Raw genomic sequence first — 19,401 nt, 5'->3', positions numbered from 1 at the left:
GTTATTGGTGGAAAAACAGAGACAATCTCTGTGCTGGAGGACAGTGGAGTCAGTGCCAATTTGGTGGACTGTTGCTTTGCTCAGACTCGGGGTTTGACGCATAGTACACTGATGAGATCCATTTCAGCTATCGACTCAGGTCCTCTCAGCCAGGGAGAGTTCACCAATACTGTGCCTATTACCAACCTGTGAGTGGGCTCAGTACATTGGGAACGTCTGTCCTGTTATGTCTTTGGAGGTTCTGTCCACTCTCATCGTGTTGGGTTTTCCCTGCTTGAAGAGACATAACACTGTGATTGACTGGCAGTCAGGGGAAGTAGTCAGTTGAGGCAGTTTCTGTGAAACTATGTGCCTGTGTGCTACCATCTCTGCGGTATTTATTAAGAAAACTCCACCCTGTCCACCAGTAGTGACCACCAAAGTGTCTAAGGGTGCGCTACCCCCACCTCAGGGGAAGATTCAGTCTCACTGTGGCCGCGGTAGAGTTGATCGAAGGAGTGTAGTCATTCCCTCTAAGTGTGCGTTACCAGAGAGTAAGGTGTTGAGTGGATGGAGAGATTCCTCTGTTGTAGGTTCAGTCAGGAATTTTTTCTCTGTTATCAGTTGGATATAATCGTTCAGCTCCGGACCTGTATAGGAATGACTGTGTGGGTGTCCACTAAAAACACCAGGTGGAAGTGTGCATCTGACGCTATAGGCTTGAAGATTTAACGGTCTCATTAGAGTAACGGACATTGATAACCCTATGGCCATACGGCTGGGGCTACCCCCAGCACTTAACACCCATGACGTAGTCCACAGGACCTTGCTTCGGAAATGTGTTGTCTCCACCTGGCAAATGGAGGGGCCTGTTCACATTTGAGGTGAACGATATTTCCAGTCTTGTGAGTTCTAAGGCCTCTCATTAAAGGAGGGGTATTGTCACGGTCGTCTCTCTATTTTTGGAGACTAGTGACAGATTTAGGGTTAGTATTCCTCATTTAAATCTGGGAATCTATAATTAAACATGTTTTCATTCCTTTCAGTACTTCATGAGTTAATGTCAGTTTTGTTTCCAGCAGTTCCTAGCTGAGTGTTTTCAGCTGCTTTGTAGCCACGCCCCTTCAGGTGTAAATAGAAGTGTTACCCAGCAATCATTGCTGAAGATACAAATTCATTTGTTCTCTGGCCCCTTGGTGGAAGGATCTGTGAAGGAGTTTTCCAGAAGCCGGACTTGATCCAGCAGGAGTTGTTTTTCCCGTTTGTCTCACCTACCCTCTTGTCTTATAAGTGCAGCGGGGGGTTTAGTGACCCTCACCTGCCTCTCACTAGTCAGGGCATCTATAGCTTTTTCCAGTGTTTCAAGGTGCTGCTCAGCAACAGTTGTGGCGACTGTACAGGGACTGGCTAGGAAAGTAGAGACAGCTACAGGTGAGAATAGATGTCCCATCTACCCTCTCACTAGCGCCAGGGTCCACCGTTGTTATTGTGTGTCTCCCCTTGTTTGTGGTGTTGTTTTGGTGTTTTTTTCGTTGTGCATCAGACTTTTGGTCTGAACGTGCTGGCTAGGCTTGTAGTGTGACAATGACAAGCTGGACTTTTCTTATGCATGCCTGTCTGAAGTAAGACTGTGTTTTTCTGTTTTGTTACCAGTTTGACTAAAACACTGAGTGTTGCACTTGAAACGTGTGTGCCTATTTACTGCGTCCCTGCCATTAACTACAAGAGCTGATTTTCTACATTATATATATATATATATACAGTATATATGTATCTTTTTTTTTTTTTTTTTTAATTTTGGTTTTATAGTTGTGTGAAACAAGTCCAGTTTCTGATGACCAGGATGTCATCGCAACTAAATCCAATGCAGTTAGTTTTGTCACACGATCCTTACTCCATAATGTCATCTGACATTAATTGCAAACGAATAGCGGCATCATCAGAGAATAGAACAGATTTTTTTAGGGTAACAGCAGCACACTGTGTAAGGTTACAATCCCCACATACATGCCTCTAATACATTATGCCTACTCTAGCAGCTTGCCCTACAATAAATGCAGCTACGAGCGGTATTATTTGAGAATAGATTTAATTTTTTTAGGTATCAGCAGCACATTGTGTAAGGCTACAATCCCTGCCATCATGCCTCTAAAACAATTGGTTTGGCGGATGTGGGCTGCTATTTTTAGACTGGGGAGGGCCCAATAACCATGGACCTTTGTAGCCTGAGTATACAAGTCCCCAGCTGTTTCCTCCACCTGTGCTGGGTATCACAAATAGGCGGGAGACCACACGTCATTTTTTTTTTGCTTCACTGCGCCTGCCAATCACAGTAAGGCTAGTAGCAAAGATGGCAATAGCAATACAGTGATTGGCAGGCAATCCTCGCATGTTTAGTGGCTGAAAATAAGGCGCCAAATATGTGGGGAGGGAACTCGAAACTCATGAGGCGAATACCAAAAGACTCGACGACTAATGGATATCCTGAGTATCTTAATAATCATGCGAGTAATGAATAGTGCTGAATATATCCACTCATCACGACTTGGCATATATCATTATACCACACGTTTCAGACCCAGGCATTCCTTCAGTGTCAGGAGAAGTGCACACAAAGGGAGGTATTCAGCTCACCCCTCTTCACTCCTGATCACACCTACGACGCACGGAAACACCCTGACCTGGGTGTAGAGTGCAAGAACAATATAGAAAAAAAAATTTTTCCAGCGTCTCCAGGAGATAAAATAATAGTTGCTTTATTGAAAGTATAAAATCTTCTTACCATAGAATAAAAGGACATATAGAGGCTTGTAGAGGGCAGCACTTTCCTATGCGTTTCACCCCAAAGGGGCTTAATCATGGAACGCGTAAAAGGTCTCCAAACAGACATTTAAATGCAAAGCACATCAAAATAGCAGGTGATTCAATTAGGTGAAAAACACACCCATTACATTTGACATGAACAAAGCCAGTTGCAAAACAAATAACAAAAACTAAAACTACATAAGGGTATTTTTCCACCACCCTTCAGGCCCATTATATCAGGCATTGGCTCCCTTGGAAAAAAACTGGGTGCTTGGATTAATCATTTCTTGCAACCTTTGGTTGCAAACACCAAATCTTTAGACACCAAGACACCAAATCTTTAATAAATAACTTAAATTCTATCCCATGGCATGATGGCTATACACTGTGTTCCAAATTATTATGCAAAAAATATTTTTTCATATTTTCCTAACTTAACTTTAAGAATTGCAGTCATTGTTGTTTTCCAGTCATCTACTATTCGAGTATAATTGAAATGTTTTTGATCAAACTGCCTATGAAAACAGTATATTTTTAAAAAGAATAAACACTCAAAATGCACTCAAAATGCATGTTCCAAATTATTATGCACAGCAGAGTTTTTAACCTTTTTATTTTTATTTTGAAAAACAAAATGGTCAATTGTGAAATTCTAAGCATTGTCAGCTTATTACAAAATGAAATCAAACAGTTTTCAAGTCAAAACTTAATTGTAGGTGATGTTTCATTTGCACATAGGACCCCTTGTTCGAAAGAAGCTTCTGAACTCTCTCGTCCATTGAATGTCAGTTTTTGGATGGTTTATGCTTCAATTGTTTTGCATGTGGTCAGAATACCCTCCCAGAGCTGTTGCTTAGATGTGAACTGCCTCCCGCCATCATAGACACTCCTTTTGATGATGCTCCAGAGGTTCTCAATGGGGTTGAGGTCAGGGGATGATGGTGGCCACACCATAAGTTTGTCCTCTTTTATGCCCATAGCAGCCAGAGATGCAGATGTGTTATTTGCAGCATGAGACGGTGCATTATCATGCATGAAAATGATCTTGCTGCGGAATGCACGGTTCTTCCTCCTGAACCATGGAAGGAAGTGCTGTTTTAGAAACTCCACATAGATTATGGAATTCATCTTTACCCCTTCAGGGGGCTGACAATCTCTCTCCCCATGATTCCAGCCCAAAACATTACTCCACCTCCTCCTTGTTGGCGCCTTAGCCGTGTTTTCATGGGGTGTCCATCAACCAGCCATCCTCCACTCTATCCATCCGGACCATCGAGCGTTGCACGGCACTCATCGGTGAACAAAACAGTTTGGAAGTCAGTCTTCATGTATCGTTTGGCCCAGTGGAGCTGTTTCTGCTTGTGTGCAGTGGATAGTGGTGGTCGACAGGATGGCTTACGCACAGCTGCAAACCTCTGAAGGACCCTGCATCTTGTTCGGGGGACGTTGGAGGCACCAGCAGCTTCAAAAACTTGTCCGCTGCTATGACAAGGCATTTTAGCAGCTGCTCTTTTAACCTGACGCAATTGCCTGTTGGAAAGAGTCCTCAATTTTTCCTTATCAGCACGCACACGTGTGTGCTGTGAATCAGCTACATACTTCTTGATTGTGCTATGATCCAGATGAAGTGTCTTGGCAATGTTGATTGTAGTCATGCCTTGACCTAAAAACTCTACAATTTGTTGCTTCTCAGCAACCGACACATCCTTTTTCTTTCCCATTTTGGCAAAAAATGTAGGCTGCTTAATAATGTGGAACAGCCTTCTTAAGTAGTCTTGCCTTTATTTGGGCACACCTTCCAAACTAATGTGCACAGGTATCTGCAACTGCTTTCAGTGATATAAAGAGCCCTGACACACATCACCATCAATGAGTTTAAATGACAAACAAAAAATTTCTGACCTTATCACTTCTAAACTCTTTTTGCATAATAATTTGGAACACAGTGTATGTGGCTGACTTGTGACATTGTCAGCCTATATCCTTCTATACCACATCATGTAGCCATTGATTGTCTACAGGTGTTTCTCAGAAAGCATAGCTCTTATCCCATACAAACTCAAAACTTCATTATTACAGCTATCAATTTTTTGTTGTGGATAATTCTTTCGGTCTAATATAGCGCAATAAGGATATTTGCTGATATTAATTATTTGAACTTTATTGAATAGGCACTCCTATTATTACAACGCGTTTCAGCAGAATTGCTTTCATCAGGTATAATAGGAGCAGTATTATTATCTATCAATTTTTTGTTGACACACAACTATTTTTCTTTTGATGGGGAATTTTTTCTACAAAATTGTGGCGTTAGCATGGGAGGAAAATTTCCCCCCTCCCTTGCTAACATTGTGGTCGCCATTTTTGAAGAATTATATATTTTTGATGACAATAATAATTTTTCGGAGCATATAATTTTTTACACACGTTACATTGATGATTTACTATTTATTTGGAAAGGAGATGGTGCCACAGCACACTCCTTCATAAATCATCTTAACCAAAATTCCTTTCATCTTAAATTTACTTTTCAAATCCATCCGTCTGTTATCAACTATTTGGATATGACTCTGATTGGCGACCACAATAAGATTGACATTCTTCCCTATCATAAAGAAACTGATTCCAACTCCATTTTGTTAGCTAGCTCATGTCACCCCCCCCCCCCACATGGTGAAAAACATTCCCATTGGAGAATTGACCAGGCTAAAACGGAATTGCTCCAGGCCTGATCTTCTCCCACTTGAAACTAGCAAAGCTCTTGCCAGACTAAAGGATAGGGGATACTCCAACTGGTGTCTGAACAGAGCCCAAAAAATAGTGGAAAAAAATAGATAGACGGGACCTTTTTGAAAATCACTATAAAAACAAACATAAAACTAATTACCAAATAACTTAAATAACTTTTTCCACCAACTTTTCCCCACAATTCCAGGATCTCGTAAAAATAATTCAAAAACATTTACCCCTTCTATCGCAAGACAATTTACTAAGTCATATTTTAGAAAAAAATAAAATTAATTTTGTGGCGAAAAGAGCACCTAATCTAGCCAATATCCTGTCACCTAGTTTGGTAGTTAGTAACAACAAAAAAAGTAACTCCAAAAATTGGCTGTCCTGTACTGTTTTTTTTGGCTGTGGGCACAATTTTTGCATCTCGTGCAAACATGCCAGAAAATGCAAATCATTCACCTCCTTGTATACTGGTTCATCCTACAACATTAGAGATTTTATTAATTGCAACACCCCTAATGTTGTATATCTTATTGAATATACCTCCTGCTCAATTCAATACGTAGGTTGTTCGTCCTGTCCCCTTAAACAGCGGATACGCAGACACATATCTGATACTTTAAATCCCTCTGCAGTGAATGTCTCAGCGGTCTCGAGGCACTTTATCACTATTCATAATAGGTGCCTCGATTCTCTTACATTCACTGGCATTGAAAAGGTCTACAAGCCAAGCAGGGGAGGGGACCATCGCAGAAAGATTCTCAATAGAGAATCTTTATGGATTTACAAATTGGGCACCAGAATACCGCATGGTATGAACAAGAGGAGAGATCTAATTATGCAGTACTCTTAGGTACCTCTCTCTCTATACTTTATGCCTCTATAGTTCTCTTATATTATCTCTGCTGCAATAATATTGCGATCTTTTTTCTTCCCCTTCCCTTTTTTTTTTTTCTCTTCAGCATCTCACCGGGACATTTTCCCAGTATAACACATGTAAAAACTTTACACGATGATTCCATGTGTCCTCTGCAAAACATGGAATTTTTTTTTGTGCAATCAAATTTCAACATTTGATAACAACTCTTGCACATTCTGTCTTCAAACTATAAAATTTATGACTAGGATGCTACCAAAGTATACTATGGCTTTCTTTATATACCCACATGGTAGTTTTTAACGGCTTCACATGCATTTGTATTTTTGTGGTTTGAAAAACCTTTAACAATCTTTTTCTTTTTCTTGTTCGTTTTTTACTCTTTGGTGATCTGTTTGTAATCAAATTCTTTCACATGTTGGTCTCCATGTATTTGTTATTTGTTTTGCAACTGGCTTTGTTCATGTCAAATGTAATGGGTGTGTTTTTCACCTAATTGAATCACCTGCCATTTTGATGTGCTTTGCATTTAAATGTCTGTTTGGAGACCTTTTACGCATTCCATGATTAAGCCCCTTTGGGGTGAAACGCGTAGGAAAGTGCTCCCCTCTACAAGCCTCTATATGTCGTTTTACTCTATGGTAAGAAGATTTTATACTTTCAATAAAGGAACTATTATTTTATCTCCTGGAGACGCTGGAAATTTTTTTTTTCTATATTGTTCAGTGTCAGGAGGTCAAAGCCCTAACACGTCGTACACTTGGTGCTGCGCTCTGTACACACTGTACACGCACGGCTCCATACTGTATATGTCGTACACGCACGGCTCCATACTGTATATGTCGTACACGCACGGCTCCATACTGTATATGTCGTACACGCACGGCTCCATACTGTATATGTCGTACACGCACGGCTCCATACTGTATATGTCGTACACGCACGGCTCCATACTGTATATGTCGTACACGCACGGCTCCATACTGTATATGTCGTACACGCACGGCTCCATACTGTATATGTCGTACACGCACGGCTCCATACTGTATATGTCGTACACGCAAGGCTCCATACTGTATATGTCGTACACGCAAGGCTCCATACTGTATATGTCGTACACGCACGGCTCCATACTGTATATGTCGTACACGCACAGCTCCATACTGTATATGTCGTACACGCACAGCTCCATACTGTATATGTCGTACACGCAAGGCTCCATACTGTATATGTCGTACACGCACGGCTGCATACTGTATATGTCGTACACGCACGGCTCCATACTGTATATGTCGTACACGCACGGCTCCATACTGTATATGTCGTACACGCACGGCTCCATACTGTATATGTCGTACACGCACGGCTGCATACTGTATATGTCGTACACGCACGGCTCCATACTGTATATGTCGTACACGCACAGCTCCATACTGTATATGTCGTACACGCACGGCTGCATACTGTATATGTCGTACACGCACGGCTCCATACTGTATATGTCGTACACGCACGGCTCCATACTGTATATGTCGTACACGCACGGCTCCATACTGTATATGTCGTACACGCACGGCTCCATACTGTATATGTCGTACACGCACGGCTCCATACTGTATATGTCGTACACGCACGGCTCCATACTGTATATGTCGTACACGCACGGCTCCATACTGTATATGTCGTACACGCACGGCTCCATACTGTATATGTCGTACACGCACGGCTCCATACTGTATATGTCGTACACGCACGGCTCCATACTGTATATGTCGTACACGCACGGCTCCATACTGTATATGTCGTACACGCACGGCTGCATACTGTATATGTCGTACACGCACGGCTCCATACTGTATATGTCGTACACGCACGGCTCCATACTGTATATGTCGTACACGCACGGCTCCATACTGTATATGTCGTACACGCACGGCTGCATACTGTATATGTCGTACACGCACGGCTCCATACTGTATATGTCGTACACGCACGGCTGCATACTGTATATGTCGTACACGCACAGCTCCATACTGTATATGTCGTACACGCACGGCTCCATACTGTATATGTCGTACACGCACGGCTCCATACTGTATATGTCGTACACGCACGGCTCCATACTGTATATGTCGTACACGCACGGCTCCATACTGTATATGTCGTACACGCACGGCTCCATACTGTATATGTCGTACACGCACGGCTCCATACTGTATATGTCGTACACGCACGGCTCCATACTGTATATGTCGTACACGCACGGCTCCATACTGTATATGTCGTACACGCACGGCTCCATACTGTATATGTCGTACACGCACAGCTCCATACTGTATATGTCGTACACGCACGGCTGCATACTGTATATGTCGTACACGCACGGCTGCATACTGTATATGTCGTACACGCACAGCTCCATACTGTATATGTCGTACACGCACAGCTCCATACTGTATATGTCGTACACGCACGGCTCCATACTGTATATGTCGTACACGCACGGCTGCATACTGTATATGTCGTACACGCACGGCTCCATATTGTATATGTCGTACACGCACAGCTCCATACTGTATATGTCGTACACGCACGGCTGCATACTGTATATGTCGTACACGCACAGCTCCATACTGTATATGTCGTACACGCACGGCTCCATACTGTATATGTCGTACACGCACGGCTGCATACTGTATATGTCGTACACGCACAGCTCCATACTGTATATGTCGTACACGCACGGCTCCATACTGTATATGTCGTACACGCACGGCTCCATACTGTATATGTCGTACACGCACGGCTCCATACTGTATATGTCGTACACGCACGGCTCCATACTGTATATGTCGTACACGCACGGCTCCATACTGTATATGTCGTACACGCACAGCTCCATACTGTATATGTCGTACACGCACGGCTCCATACTGTATATGTCGTACACGCACGGCTCCATACTGTATATGTCGTACACGCACAGCTCCATACTGTATATGTCGTACACGCACGGCTGCATACTGTATATGTCGTACACGCACGGCTGCATACTGTATATGTCGTACACGCACAGCTCCATACTGTATATGTCGTACAAGCACAGCTCCATACTGTATATGTCGTACACACAAGGCTCCATACTGTATATGTCGTACACGCACGGCTGCATACTGTATATGTCGTACACGCACGGCTCCATACTGTATATGTCGTACACGCACAGCTCCATACTGTATATGTCGTACACGCACGGCTGCATACTGTATATGTCGTACACGCACGGCTCCATACTGTATATGTCGTACACGCACAGCTCCATACTGTATATGTCGTACACGCAAGGCTCCGCTTCATACATACATGGCTGCACTCTGTATACGTCATACACATGTGGCTCCATACACAACGTACACACATGGCTCCGCCCCGTACACGTCGTACACACACGGCTCCGCACTGAGGACATTATACAGTCACGGCTCTGCTACATCCAAATTGTAATTTCCTCCTGACCCTGCACATAACCTTCCCCTCATCCAGCACCAACCAGCACAGCAGAGTCCTGCATACACTGAGGAGCTGATCATGTGACCCCTGACTCCTCCCCTCCATGTGACGTCATCACAGGTCCTGGAAGCACAGAGCAGCCATATATCTAGTGTGCGGCTCTGCAGGTGGAGGTGTGTGGAGATTCCCCATTACTGGGCTCAGGCTCCATACACATTAGATGCTGGGGGAGAACAATCGCTCTATAGAAGAGAATTCTCCTGATTGCCCCGTGAAGGATGGATATGAACAGGGACAAGATGGCGGAGAGGATATTACACCTCACCCTAGAGATCCTCTTCCGGCTTACTGGAGAGGTGAGAGATTCTGATGACGTCACATTACATCATTCTTATCTATGGGAATAACAGATGGACAGAACTGGAGAGGTGAGGACTCTGGAAATGTCTGGAGTGAGATTTCTTACTGTGTCTCTCCATAACCAGGATTACACAGTAGTGAAGAAGACCTCTAGTGAGCGCTGTCAGGCCCCTGTGTCTGAGGGATGGGGAAGACCCCTGAGCCCAATCACGGGGCCTCCACCTCACCCCCCGATACATGAGGACATCAATGACCAGAAGATCCTAGAACTCACCTACAAGATGATTGAGCTGCTGACTGGAGAGGTGACACTGCTGGGAATGCTGGGACTTTATACAGTAACGCTATGAAGGGATCGGGGGTGACGGTATCATTGTATGTGTCAGGTTCCTATAAGGTGTCAGGACGTCACCGTCTATTTCTCCATGGAGGAGTGGGAGTATTTAGAAGGACACAAAGATCTGTACAAGGACGTCATGATGGAGGTTCCCCAGCCCCTCACATCACCAGGTAATAGACAGGACTAAATACACACGGCCTATAATTATCTGTATGTAAGGAATGAATTCAGTCAATATGTGTCTCCTCCAGGTTTATCCAGTAAGAGGACAACACCAGAGAGATGTCCCCGTCCTCTTCTCCCACAGGACTGTAAACAAGAAGACCCCGATGTTCCTCAGGATCATCAGGTAGATGGAGAGAAGGTGCCATGAAATCTCCCTATGATGTGTAGACGGCTGTGAAGGTCTTGTGCACAGTCTTGTTTTATCCACTAGTATTACAGTTGAAACCAGACATTTCCCTCCGCTCTCTATAAAGACACATCTGCAGGTTTTTCTCACTATCTGACATGAAATCAGAGTAAACCTTTCCTGTTTTAGGTCAATTAGAAACCAAAATTATTTATATTTGCTAAATGTGAGAATAATGGGGGAAAAAATGTTTTAAGGCATTTTTATTACTTTCTGCAACATCAAACGTTTCCATACACTAAAGGCTGCTTTACACCAGACAATCTATCGTGCGATAGATCGTCGGGGTCACGGTTATTGTGACGCACATCCGGCATTGCTGGCGATGCCGGCCTGTGTGACACCTCCTAGCGACGCAGTATCGCTCACAAATCGTGAGTCGGGTACTGCTCGCTAGGTTCCATAATATCGTTTAATTTAGTTGACCATCGTTTCCGTGGTAGCACACGCCGCTCCGTGTGACACCACGGGAACGATGAGCAGCTCACCTGTCTCTCGTGGCCGCCGCCGGCTCTATGTGGAAGGAAGGAGGTGGGCGGGATGTTTACGTCCCGCTCATCTCCGCCCCTCCGCTTCTATTGGCCGGCGGCCGTGTGACGTCGCTGTGACGCCGAACGTCCCTCCCACTCCAGGAAGTGGACGTTCGCCGCCCACAGCGAGGTCGCACGAGAGGTAACTATGTGTGACGGGGGTTACTAACTTTGTGCGACACGGGCAGCGATTTGCCCGTGACGCAAAAAGGACGAGGGCGGGTACGATCGATTGTGAAATCGCACAATCGGTCGTACCGTGTAAAGCAGCCTTAAGAGTACTATGGTTTTAAACAATATGGGACAGCACATATCTTTGGAAGCTTCCGATAGGTTTATTGGCGACATCTGAGTTAATTAGAGACACACCTGTGGATGTATTTAATGCACACCTGAAACACACTGCTTTTTTGTGTAGCATCAGGTTAAAATCAAAAGAAATCAGCCAAGATCTAAGGAAGAGAATTGTGGACTTGCACAAGTCTGGTTCATCCTTGCTGCAATTTCCAGAAACCTGAAGGGGCCTCATTCATCTGTACAAACAATTATACACAAGTACAAACAAGATGGGAATGTCTAGCCATCATACCGCTCAGGAAGGAGATGGGTTCTGTGTACCAGAGATGAACGCCCTTTGGTCAAACATGCACATATCCACCCAAGAACAAAAGCAAAAGGCCTTGTGAAGATGCTGGCAGAAGCTGGTAAGATTGTGTCATAATCCACAGTGAAATGAGTAATGTATCATCATGGGCTGAAAGGCCACTCTTTCAGGAGTAAGCCATCACTTCAAATGAAGCATAAAAAAAGCCAGATTAATGTTTGCAAATGCACAAAGGAACATAGACCTTAATTTTTGGAGACGTCCTGTGGTCTGACAAAACTAAAATTAAACTGTTTGGTCATAATGATCATCGTTACACATGGAGGAAAAAGGGAGAAGCTTTGAAGCCTAAGAACATCATCCCAACTGTAAAACACGGGCGGTGGCAGCATTGTGTTGTGGGGTTGTTTTGCTGCAAGAGGGACTGGTGCACTTCACAAAATAGATGGCATCATGAGGAAGATTATGAGGCAATACTGAAGAACGTCTGAAGACATCAGCCAGGAACTTAAAGCTTGAGCAGAAATGGGTCTTCCAAATGGACAATGAACCGAACCATACTGCCAAAATGGTTACAAAGTGGCTGAAGGATAACAAAGTCAATGTTTCGGAGTGGCCATCACAAAACTCTGATCTCAGTCCTATTGAAAATTTATGGGCAAAGCTAAATAGGCCGTTGCGAGCGGTGACCTACAAACATGGCTCAGTTACACCAGTTCTGTCTAGAGGAATGGGTCAAATTCCTACCAGCTATGGTGAGAAGCTTGTGGAAGGAGATTCAACACATTTCACCCAAGTCATACAGTTTAACCCCTTCACCCCCGGGTGATGTTCCATTTTCCCATTTTTGGGGATTTTTTTGCTCTCCTTTTTCCGAGAGCCGTAACTTTTTATTTTTACGTCAGTCTTGCCTTATTAGGTTTTTTTTTTTTTTTTTTTTTGCAGGATGTGTTGTACTTATGAATGAAACCATTAGTTTTACCATATAGTGTACTAGAAAATGGCAAAAAAAAGTGCGACTGCCCAATTGTTTTTGGGGTATTTTATTCATTGTGTTCACTATATAGTAAAACTGATGTGTCAGTATGATGCCTGAGTTCGGTGCAATTTTGTAGAAACACCAAACATGTGTAGGTTTACTTTTATCTAAAAGTCTAAATAATTCACAAAAAAAGGAGCACTTTTTTCGCCATTTTCCGCGATCCACAGCGTTCTAATTTTTCAGGATATGGGGCTCAGTAATGGCTTAGTTTTTGTGTCTCGAGCTGGCATTTTCAACAGTACCATTTTTGCGCAGATGTTATGTTTTGATTGCCTGTTATCGCATCTTGGGCAAAATATGCAGCAACCAAAAAACATAATTTTGGCGTTTGTATTTTTTTGCCGCTACACCCTTTATCGATCAGAATATTCATTTTATGTTTGATAGATCAGGCATTTCTGAATTCGGCGATACCAAATATGTGTGTATTTGGTTTTTTTACCCTTTTAATTTTCAATGGGGCGAATGGGGGGGTGATTTGAACTTTTAGGTTTTTGTAATTTTTTTTATTTTATTGGTCCCCCTAGGGGACTATAAGGATCAGCAGTCTGATTGCTTGTTCCTTTCTGTAGATCACAGCTACACAGCTGAGATCTGCAGAAAAGCTACACTCCTCTGACACACGACCCTCTGCCAGGTATAATAGCAAGTGACTCATGATAGCGACAGGAGTCATCACAGGACCTTGTGTTACCATGACAACCATCTGATCCGCCACGTGACGTCCGATAGCACCAGGTAAGTGAATACTTACCGCGTGCTGTTTCATCTCACTGTCACATTTTGACAGCAAGATGCAAGGGGTTAACAGGTGCAAGTGGGTTCCGGACCACTCATGCCTCATAGCCACACATGTCAGCTGTTCAAATCAGCTGACATGTGCATCGATCACTGCAGGACAGAAGGGATTAACCTAATATGATCCATGACATACTCAGTATGTCATGTGTCGAGAAGAGGTTAAGGGCAATACCAAATACTAATGAAAACTTTTGACTTTGCAGAAAGTAATAAAAATGTCTTATAACATTTTCACTCTCTCATTATTCTGGCATGTGGCAAATAGAAATAATTTTGGTTCCTAATTGACCTAAAACGGGAAAGTTTTATTCTGATTTCATGTCAGATAGTGAGAAAAACCTGCAGATGTGTCTGTATAGAGAGCGGAGGGAAAAACCTGCAGATGTGTCTGTATAGAGAGTGGAGGGAAACGTGTGGTTTCGATTAAATACATTTTACACTTGTGTAATGAGAGCGGTGGAGATGGCAGGATTAGAGCTGATCATAGATGGGACTTCTCCATCTGTCTGTGACTTTTACAATATTTGTTTCAGGGGGAAGATCTGCCCCATATTATTACTACAGAGACATATGTGAGGGGTGATGAGCGGAGTAAGGAGGAGATTCCTACAGATAACCGCCCAGGTGAGTAGTGACCACTAAATGCAGAGAAGTCACAGATTCTTCTCAGTCACCGGCTGTGGCTGCTTTATCAGGGTTGTAGTCCGGCCATATCAAATGGTCACCATTTTGCTGCTAGACCACCACATGCTCCTCCACCCAAAACTGTCCCCAATATTTTGGGCATTGGACGCCCTTCTGTTGGAGTGAGATCTGTTTCAGCTAGATCTTACAGGTAGGATCCATCCTATCCCCTGAAATTAGAAGATGTTAACTCTTAGCTGACCAGATCTCTAATCTGCAAAGCCAAGTGACAGTGTTTGTAGAGTGTGCAGATAACTTAGAAAATCATGGGGAGAAGAATCTAATCTGTATGGTGGACCCCTAAGAGAAAGCGGAGGGTAATGATGCTGGTGATGTCCTAGATTTTTAGTTTCGTGTCGTGTTCACCAGTTGAATAAAGATTGATTGCTCTCAGTGGGAGAAACAAAATAATAATCTTGCAGTTGATGAAGAGACCTAAGTAGTCTGGAAAGCTTGCTTTGTAACATCATTTATTTTATTTTTGTTCGCCATTAATAAGTATCATAACTACAAGATTCTTATTGTTTCTCCCACTGAGAGCAATGAATCCATCTTCCTAGAATCTCCACATCTTATTGATGGATCTTCCTTCTCTCCCTTCTGCTGAATGTGTTGATAGGGACGTTTTTATCCAAAGTTCGTCACAGGGTAACTGTAATATATGAGGGAGGGTAGAATTATCCCACTGGGTACATGGAGGCCGGGCAGCCCACCCACATGAGTTTCAAAATTTAATTAGGTAAAGAAAAGGAAAGTAATTCTGATATTTTTACCTTCAAGAGCCTGAACGATATTTTCTCTGAATTCCACAAATGTCCATTATTAAGAACTTGTACTGGAGCCGTCCATTGTAGAGTCCGAGAGGCAGAAAATAAATGTCTAATATTATTTCAAGAATCTCCTCTGACAGAAAATATTGACCCCTACAATAGTTTGGATTGTTGAGAGCCCCCGAGCCACATACTGTAATTACTCCAGATGTGTCACCTCTAGTTACTAAATCACTGACGGTGAAGGCTGTCGGGGTGGAGGGCGATCATTTACTAGATGTGTTATTGTCTATGTCATGAAACAGCCCTCTGTCGCCCCCTTATTGTCAGGACAATTACACAATTGAAAGACAAATAAGTAAATGAGGATGCTGGAATTCTTCTATTATGCCGATAATTGAGGTGCTCCCAGAGAGAGTAACGTGTGTGTGTATATATCACCGGTTCCATTTCATGGAATATATATATACTTCGCTATTGTGATGGTCAAAGTACACAGAAACACAAGCAAAATAATCGCTGCCACCACCATTTGTTTATAGGTAGAATGGACACCCGTTACAGATAGCATAACGCATATTCAGGTTCTTGGTTTATATAGCACAAGAGAAGCGAAGCTGTTAAATTTTATATATTTAATCCAAAAGAGCAGGCAGTGTTTATAAAATATACAAGATTTTACAAAAGGGAACAAGACAATTACATAAAATAAAAAGGATAATCAAGAATCTTACTCAGACTCATGCCACAGGTATGACTTCCAAACGTAGGGAGAGAGAGACTTAGAGGACAAATAGACAGAACCACAGCTTATCTGTGCCCTACATGAACCGAACAACCAAAAAATGTGGCAGGTATCTCTTCATTACCTCAGGTCACCAGCCACTTGATGACCTCATATGGGATGGTCTGTAAGACCTTCAGAAAATTATGGAATTCCAATTTTCAGCATACCTTTGCCCCTTGGGTTTACAGGCAAAGGATATTAGCGTCATGTTTTACATCATGAATTTACCTGTTCATAGATAGGAAACATGACATACCTGGCATCACCCAACTGGCTAATATGCATTTGCTGGGATTTTAGCCAATGCCCTGCTAAACAAATTGGTCTTTTGCGTTTTCCGTTTCATTAGGATTTCAAAACTATTATTTTCTTATCTTTAATATTAATTCTTTAAATAAAATCTTAGTTCATATTTTTACCCAGGAGACCAAAGAGATTTGAATTTCTTGCTCTTATCTACCTCTGGTCGTAAATGCCTCTTTGCCACATTCCTATGCTTCCCAAATGTTGACCATAAGTTTTGGAGTTTTCCTTAATTACAAAGGGGAGGTGGAAGCTATATGTAGTGATAGAGCTGGATTTGGTTTGATTATAAGAGAATTGAACATTTTTCATGCACTTTATTTCAGATGGTTTACCATCGCTGTGCAGAGTGAAGCTCTGTGCACAGCTTTCGCAGCCGCCAGTCAATCAGAGGCCAGTAGCTGAAGTGTATGACTTCACCTGCTGCCTCTGATCGGCTGGCAGCTGGCCGTGGAATAGTTGTGTACAGAGCTTGACTCTGCGCAGCGTGTCTGAAGTAAAGTTCTAAATGACTGCGGCACCAGGGGCACTATCACCAAGGAGGCTGCAGGCCGCAAAAAGAGGACACAAGGGAACGGAGGACAGCCAGGTAAGAAGGGCGGTGATGTATTCGGCGGCCCCCAAGTTCTGGTGACCGCAATTTCATGGCTCCCGCCATTTAAATCCACACCTACACATAGCGTTCTCTGCTGAGTGCTGAGTCAGGGCAAGTTAATCTGGGCGAAGCTAGCACGCCGTCTGCTGAGCTCCCGTCCCACAGATGAAGACATGAGCCGAAGCACCAACATCCCGCCGAGCTGTAGGTCTCCCCCAAATCCCAGCGCTGCCTGTATAGCCCGAGAACTATCTGTCCCCCCAACCCCAGTGCTGCCTGTATACCCCCCAGGTCTGTCTGTACCTCCCAACCCCAGTGCTGTCTGTATATCCCCAGAACTGTCTGTATATCCCCAGAACTGTCTGTCCCCCTCCAACCCCAGTGATGCTTGTATACCCCCCAGAACTGTCTGTCCCCCCAACCCCAGTGCTGCCTTTACACCCCCCAGAACTGTCTGTCCCCCCAACCCCAGTGCTGCCTGTATACCTCCAGAACTTTCTACCTCCACAGAGCTGTCTGTACCCCCAGACCCTAATACTGCCTGTATAGCCCCAGAACTGTATGTCCCCCCCAAACCGCGCACTTCCTGTATACCTCCCCCGAACTGTCTGCCCCCCCCCAACCCCAGCACTCTCTGTATACCTCAGAACTGTGTGTCCCCTGACCCCAGTGTTGTATACACCCCAAGAACTGTCTGTCCCCTCAGCCCCTGTGCTGTATATCCTCCCAGAACTCTGTTCCCTAATCTCAGTGCTGTATACACCCCTCAGAACTGTCTGTCCCACCCCCCCACCCCAGTGCTGTATACCCCCCTGAGCTGTGTGTGTGTGTGTGTGTGTGTGTGTGTGTATGTGTGTGAAGAATGGCACAATAGGCAAGGATACTACAGGGCATTGCTACAAGAGGACCAGAAAAGGAGACATTAATAGATGAAGAGCACAACTATTGGCACATTTGTAAAAGGGGACAATGATGGACACATTACTACAGGGTGGAGACAAGGATGGGACACATTACTACAAGATGAGGACCAGGATGGGGCACATTACTACAAGGAGACCAGGATGGTGCACATTACTACCAGGGGACCGGGATGGTGCACATTACTACCAGGGTACCAGGATGGGCACATTACTACCAGGGGAGCAGGATGGTGCACATTACTACAAGGAGACCAGGAAGGTGCACATTACTACAAGGAGACCTCCTGCTCTCTGGCCTCCCTTCCAACACTCTTGCACCCCTCCAATCTATCCTAAACTCTGCGGCCCGCTTAATCCACCTCTCCCCTCGCTACTCCCCAGCCTTGCCACTCTGCCAATCCCTTCACTGGCTTCCCATCACCCAACGACTCCAGTTCAAAATACTAACCATGACATACAAAGCCATGCACAACCTGTCTCCTCCCTACATCTGTGACCTAGTCTCTCGGTACCTACCTGCACGCAACCTCAGATTCTCACAAGATCTCCTTCTCTGCTCCTCCCTTATCTCCTCTTCCCACAATTGCGTACAAGATTTCTCCCGTGCATCCCCCATACTCTGGAACGCTCTACCTCAGCACATCAGACTCTCCCCTACCGTAGAAAGCTTCAAGAGGAACCTCAAGACCCACCTCTTCCAACAAGCCTACAACCTACAATAGCCCTCAGTCCAGTAGACCACTGCGCAACCAGCTCTGTTCTCACCTATCGTACCATCACCCATTCCCTGTAGACTGTGAGCCCTCGCGGGCAGGGTCCTCTCTCCTCCTGTACCAGTCTGTTATGTACTGTTAATCATTGTTGTACGTATACCCTTTCACTTGTAAAGCGCCATGGAATAAATGGCGCTATAATAATAAATAATAATAATAATAATAATTACTACGAGGAGACCAGGATGGTGCACATTACTACAAGGAGGCTAGGGTGGTGCACATTACTACAAGGATGCCAGGATGGTGCACATTACTACAAGGAGAACAGGATGGTGCACATTACTACAAGGAGTACAGGATGGTGCACATTACTACAAGGAGAACAGGATGGTGCACATTACTACAAGGAGAACAGGATGGTGCACATTACTACAAGGAGACCAGGATGGTGCACATTACTACAAGGCGACCAGGATGGTGCACATTACTACAAGGAGACCAGGATGGTGCACATTACTACAAGGAGACCAGGATGGTGCACATTACTACAAGGAGACCAAGATGGTGCACATTACTACAAAAAGACCAGGATGATGCACATTACTACAAGGAGACCAGGATGGGCACATT

General features: G+C 44.0%; 1 protein-coding gene across 2 annotated transcripts in view; it reads left to right on the top strand.

The window, feature by feature from the left end:
• The window catches only part of LOC142312294 (uncharacterized), a 131,161-nt gene that overhangs the window by 99,873 nt on the left and 11,887 nt on the right, over window positions 1–19,401 (top strand). Inside the window, exons 3-4 of one of the 2 annotated variants that reach the window (XM_075351221.1) lie at window positions 10,856–10,953; window positions 14,527–14,617. The exons of the other annotated variant lie outside the window; for it this stretch is intronic. Coding sequence (XP_075207336.1) covers window positions 10,856–10,953; window positions 14,527–14,617 — 189 coding nt within the window. The remainder of the gene's footprint in view (window positions 1–10,855; window positions 10,954–14,526; window positions 14,618–19,401) is intronic. 2 annotated transcript variants of the gene reach the window in all.

This window comes from Anomaloglossus baeobatrachus, chromosome 5 (assembly GCF_048569485.1).
Source record: "Anomaloglossus baeobatrachus isolate aAnoBae1 chromosome 5, aAnoBae1.hap1, whole genome shotgun sequence".
NCBI classification, from domain to species: Eukaryota; Metazoa; Chordata; class Amphibia; order Anura; family Aromobatidae; genus Anomaloglossus; species Anomaloglossus baeobatrachus.
The sequence above is the reverse complement of the archived record's forward strand: the minus strand, read 5'-3'. Positions and strand labels throughout refer to the sequence as shown.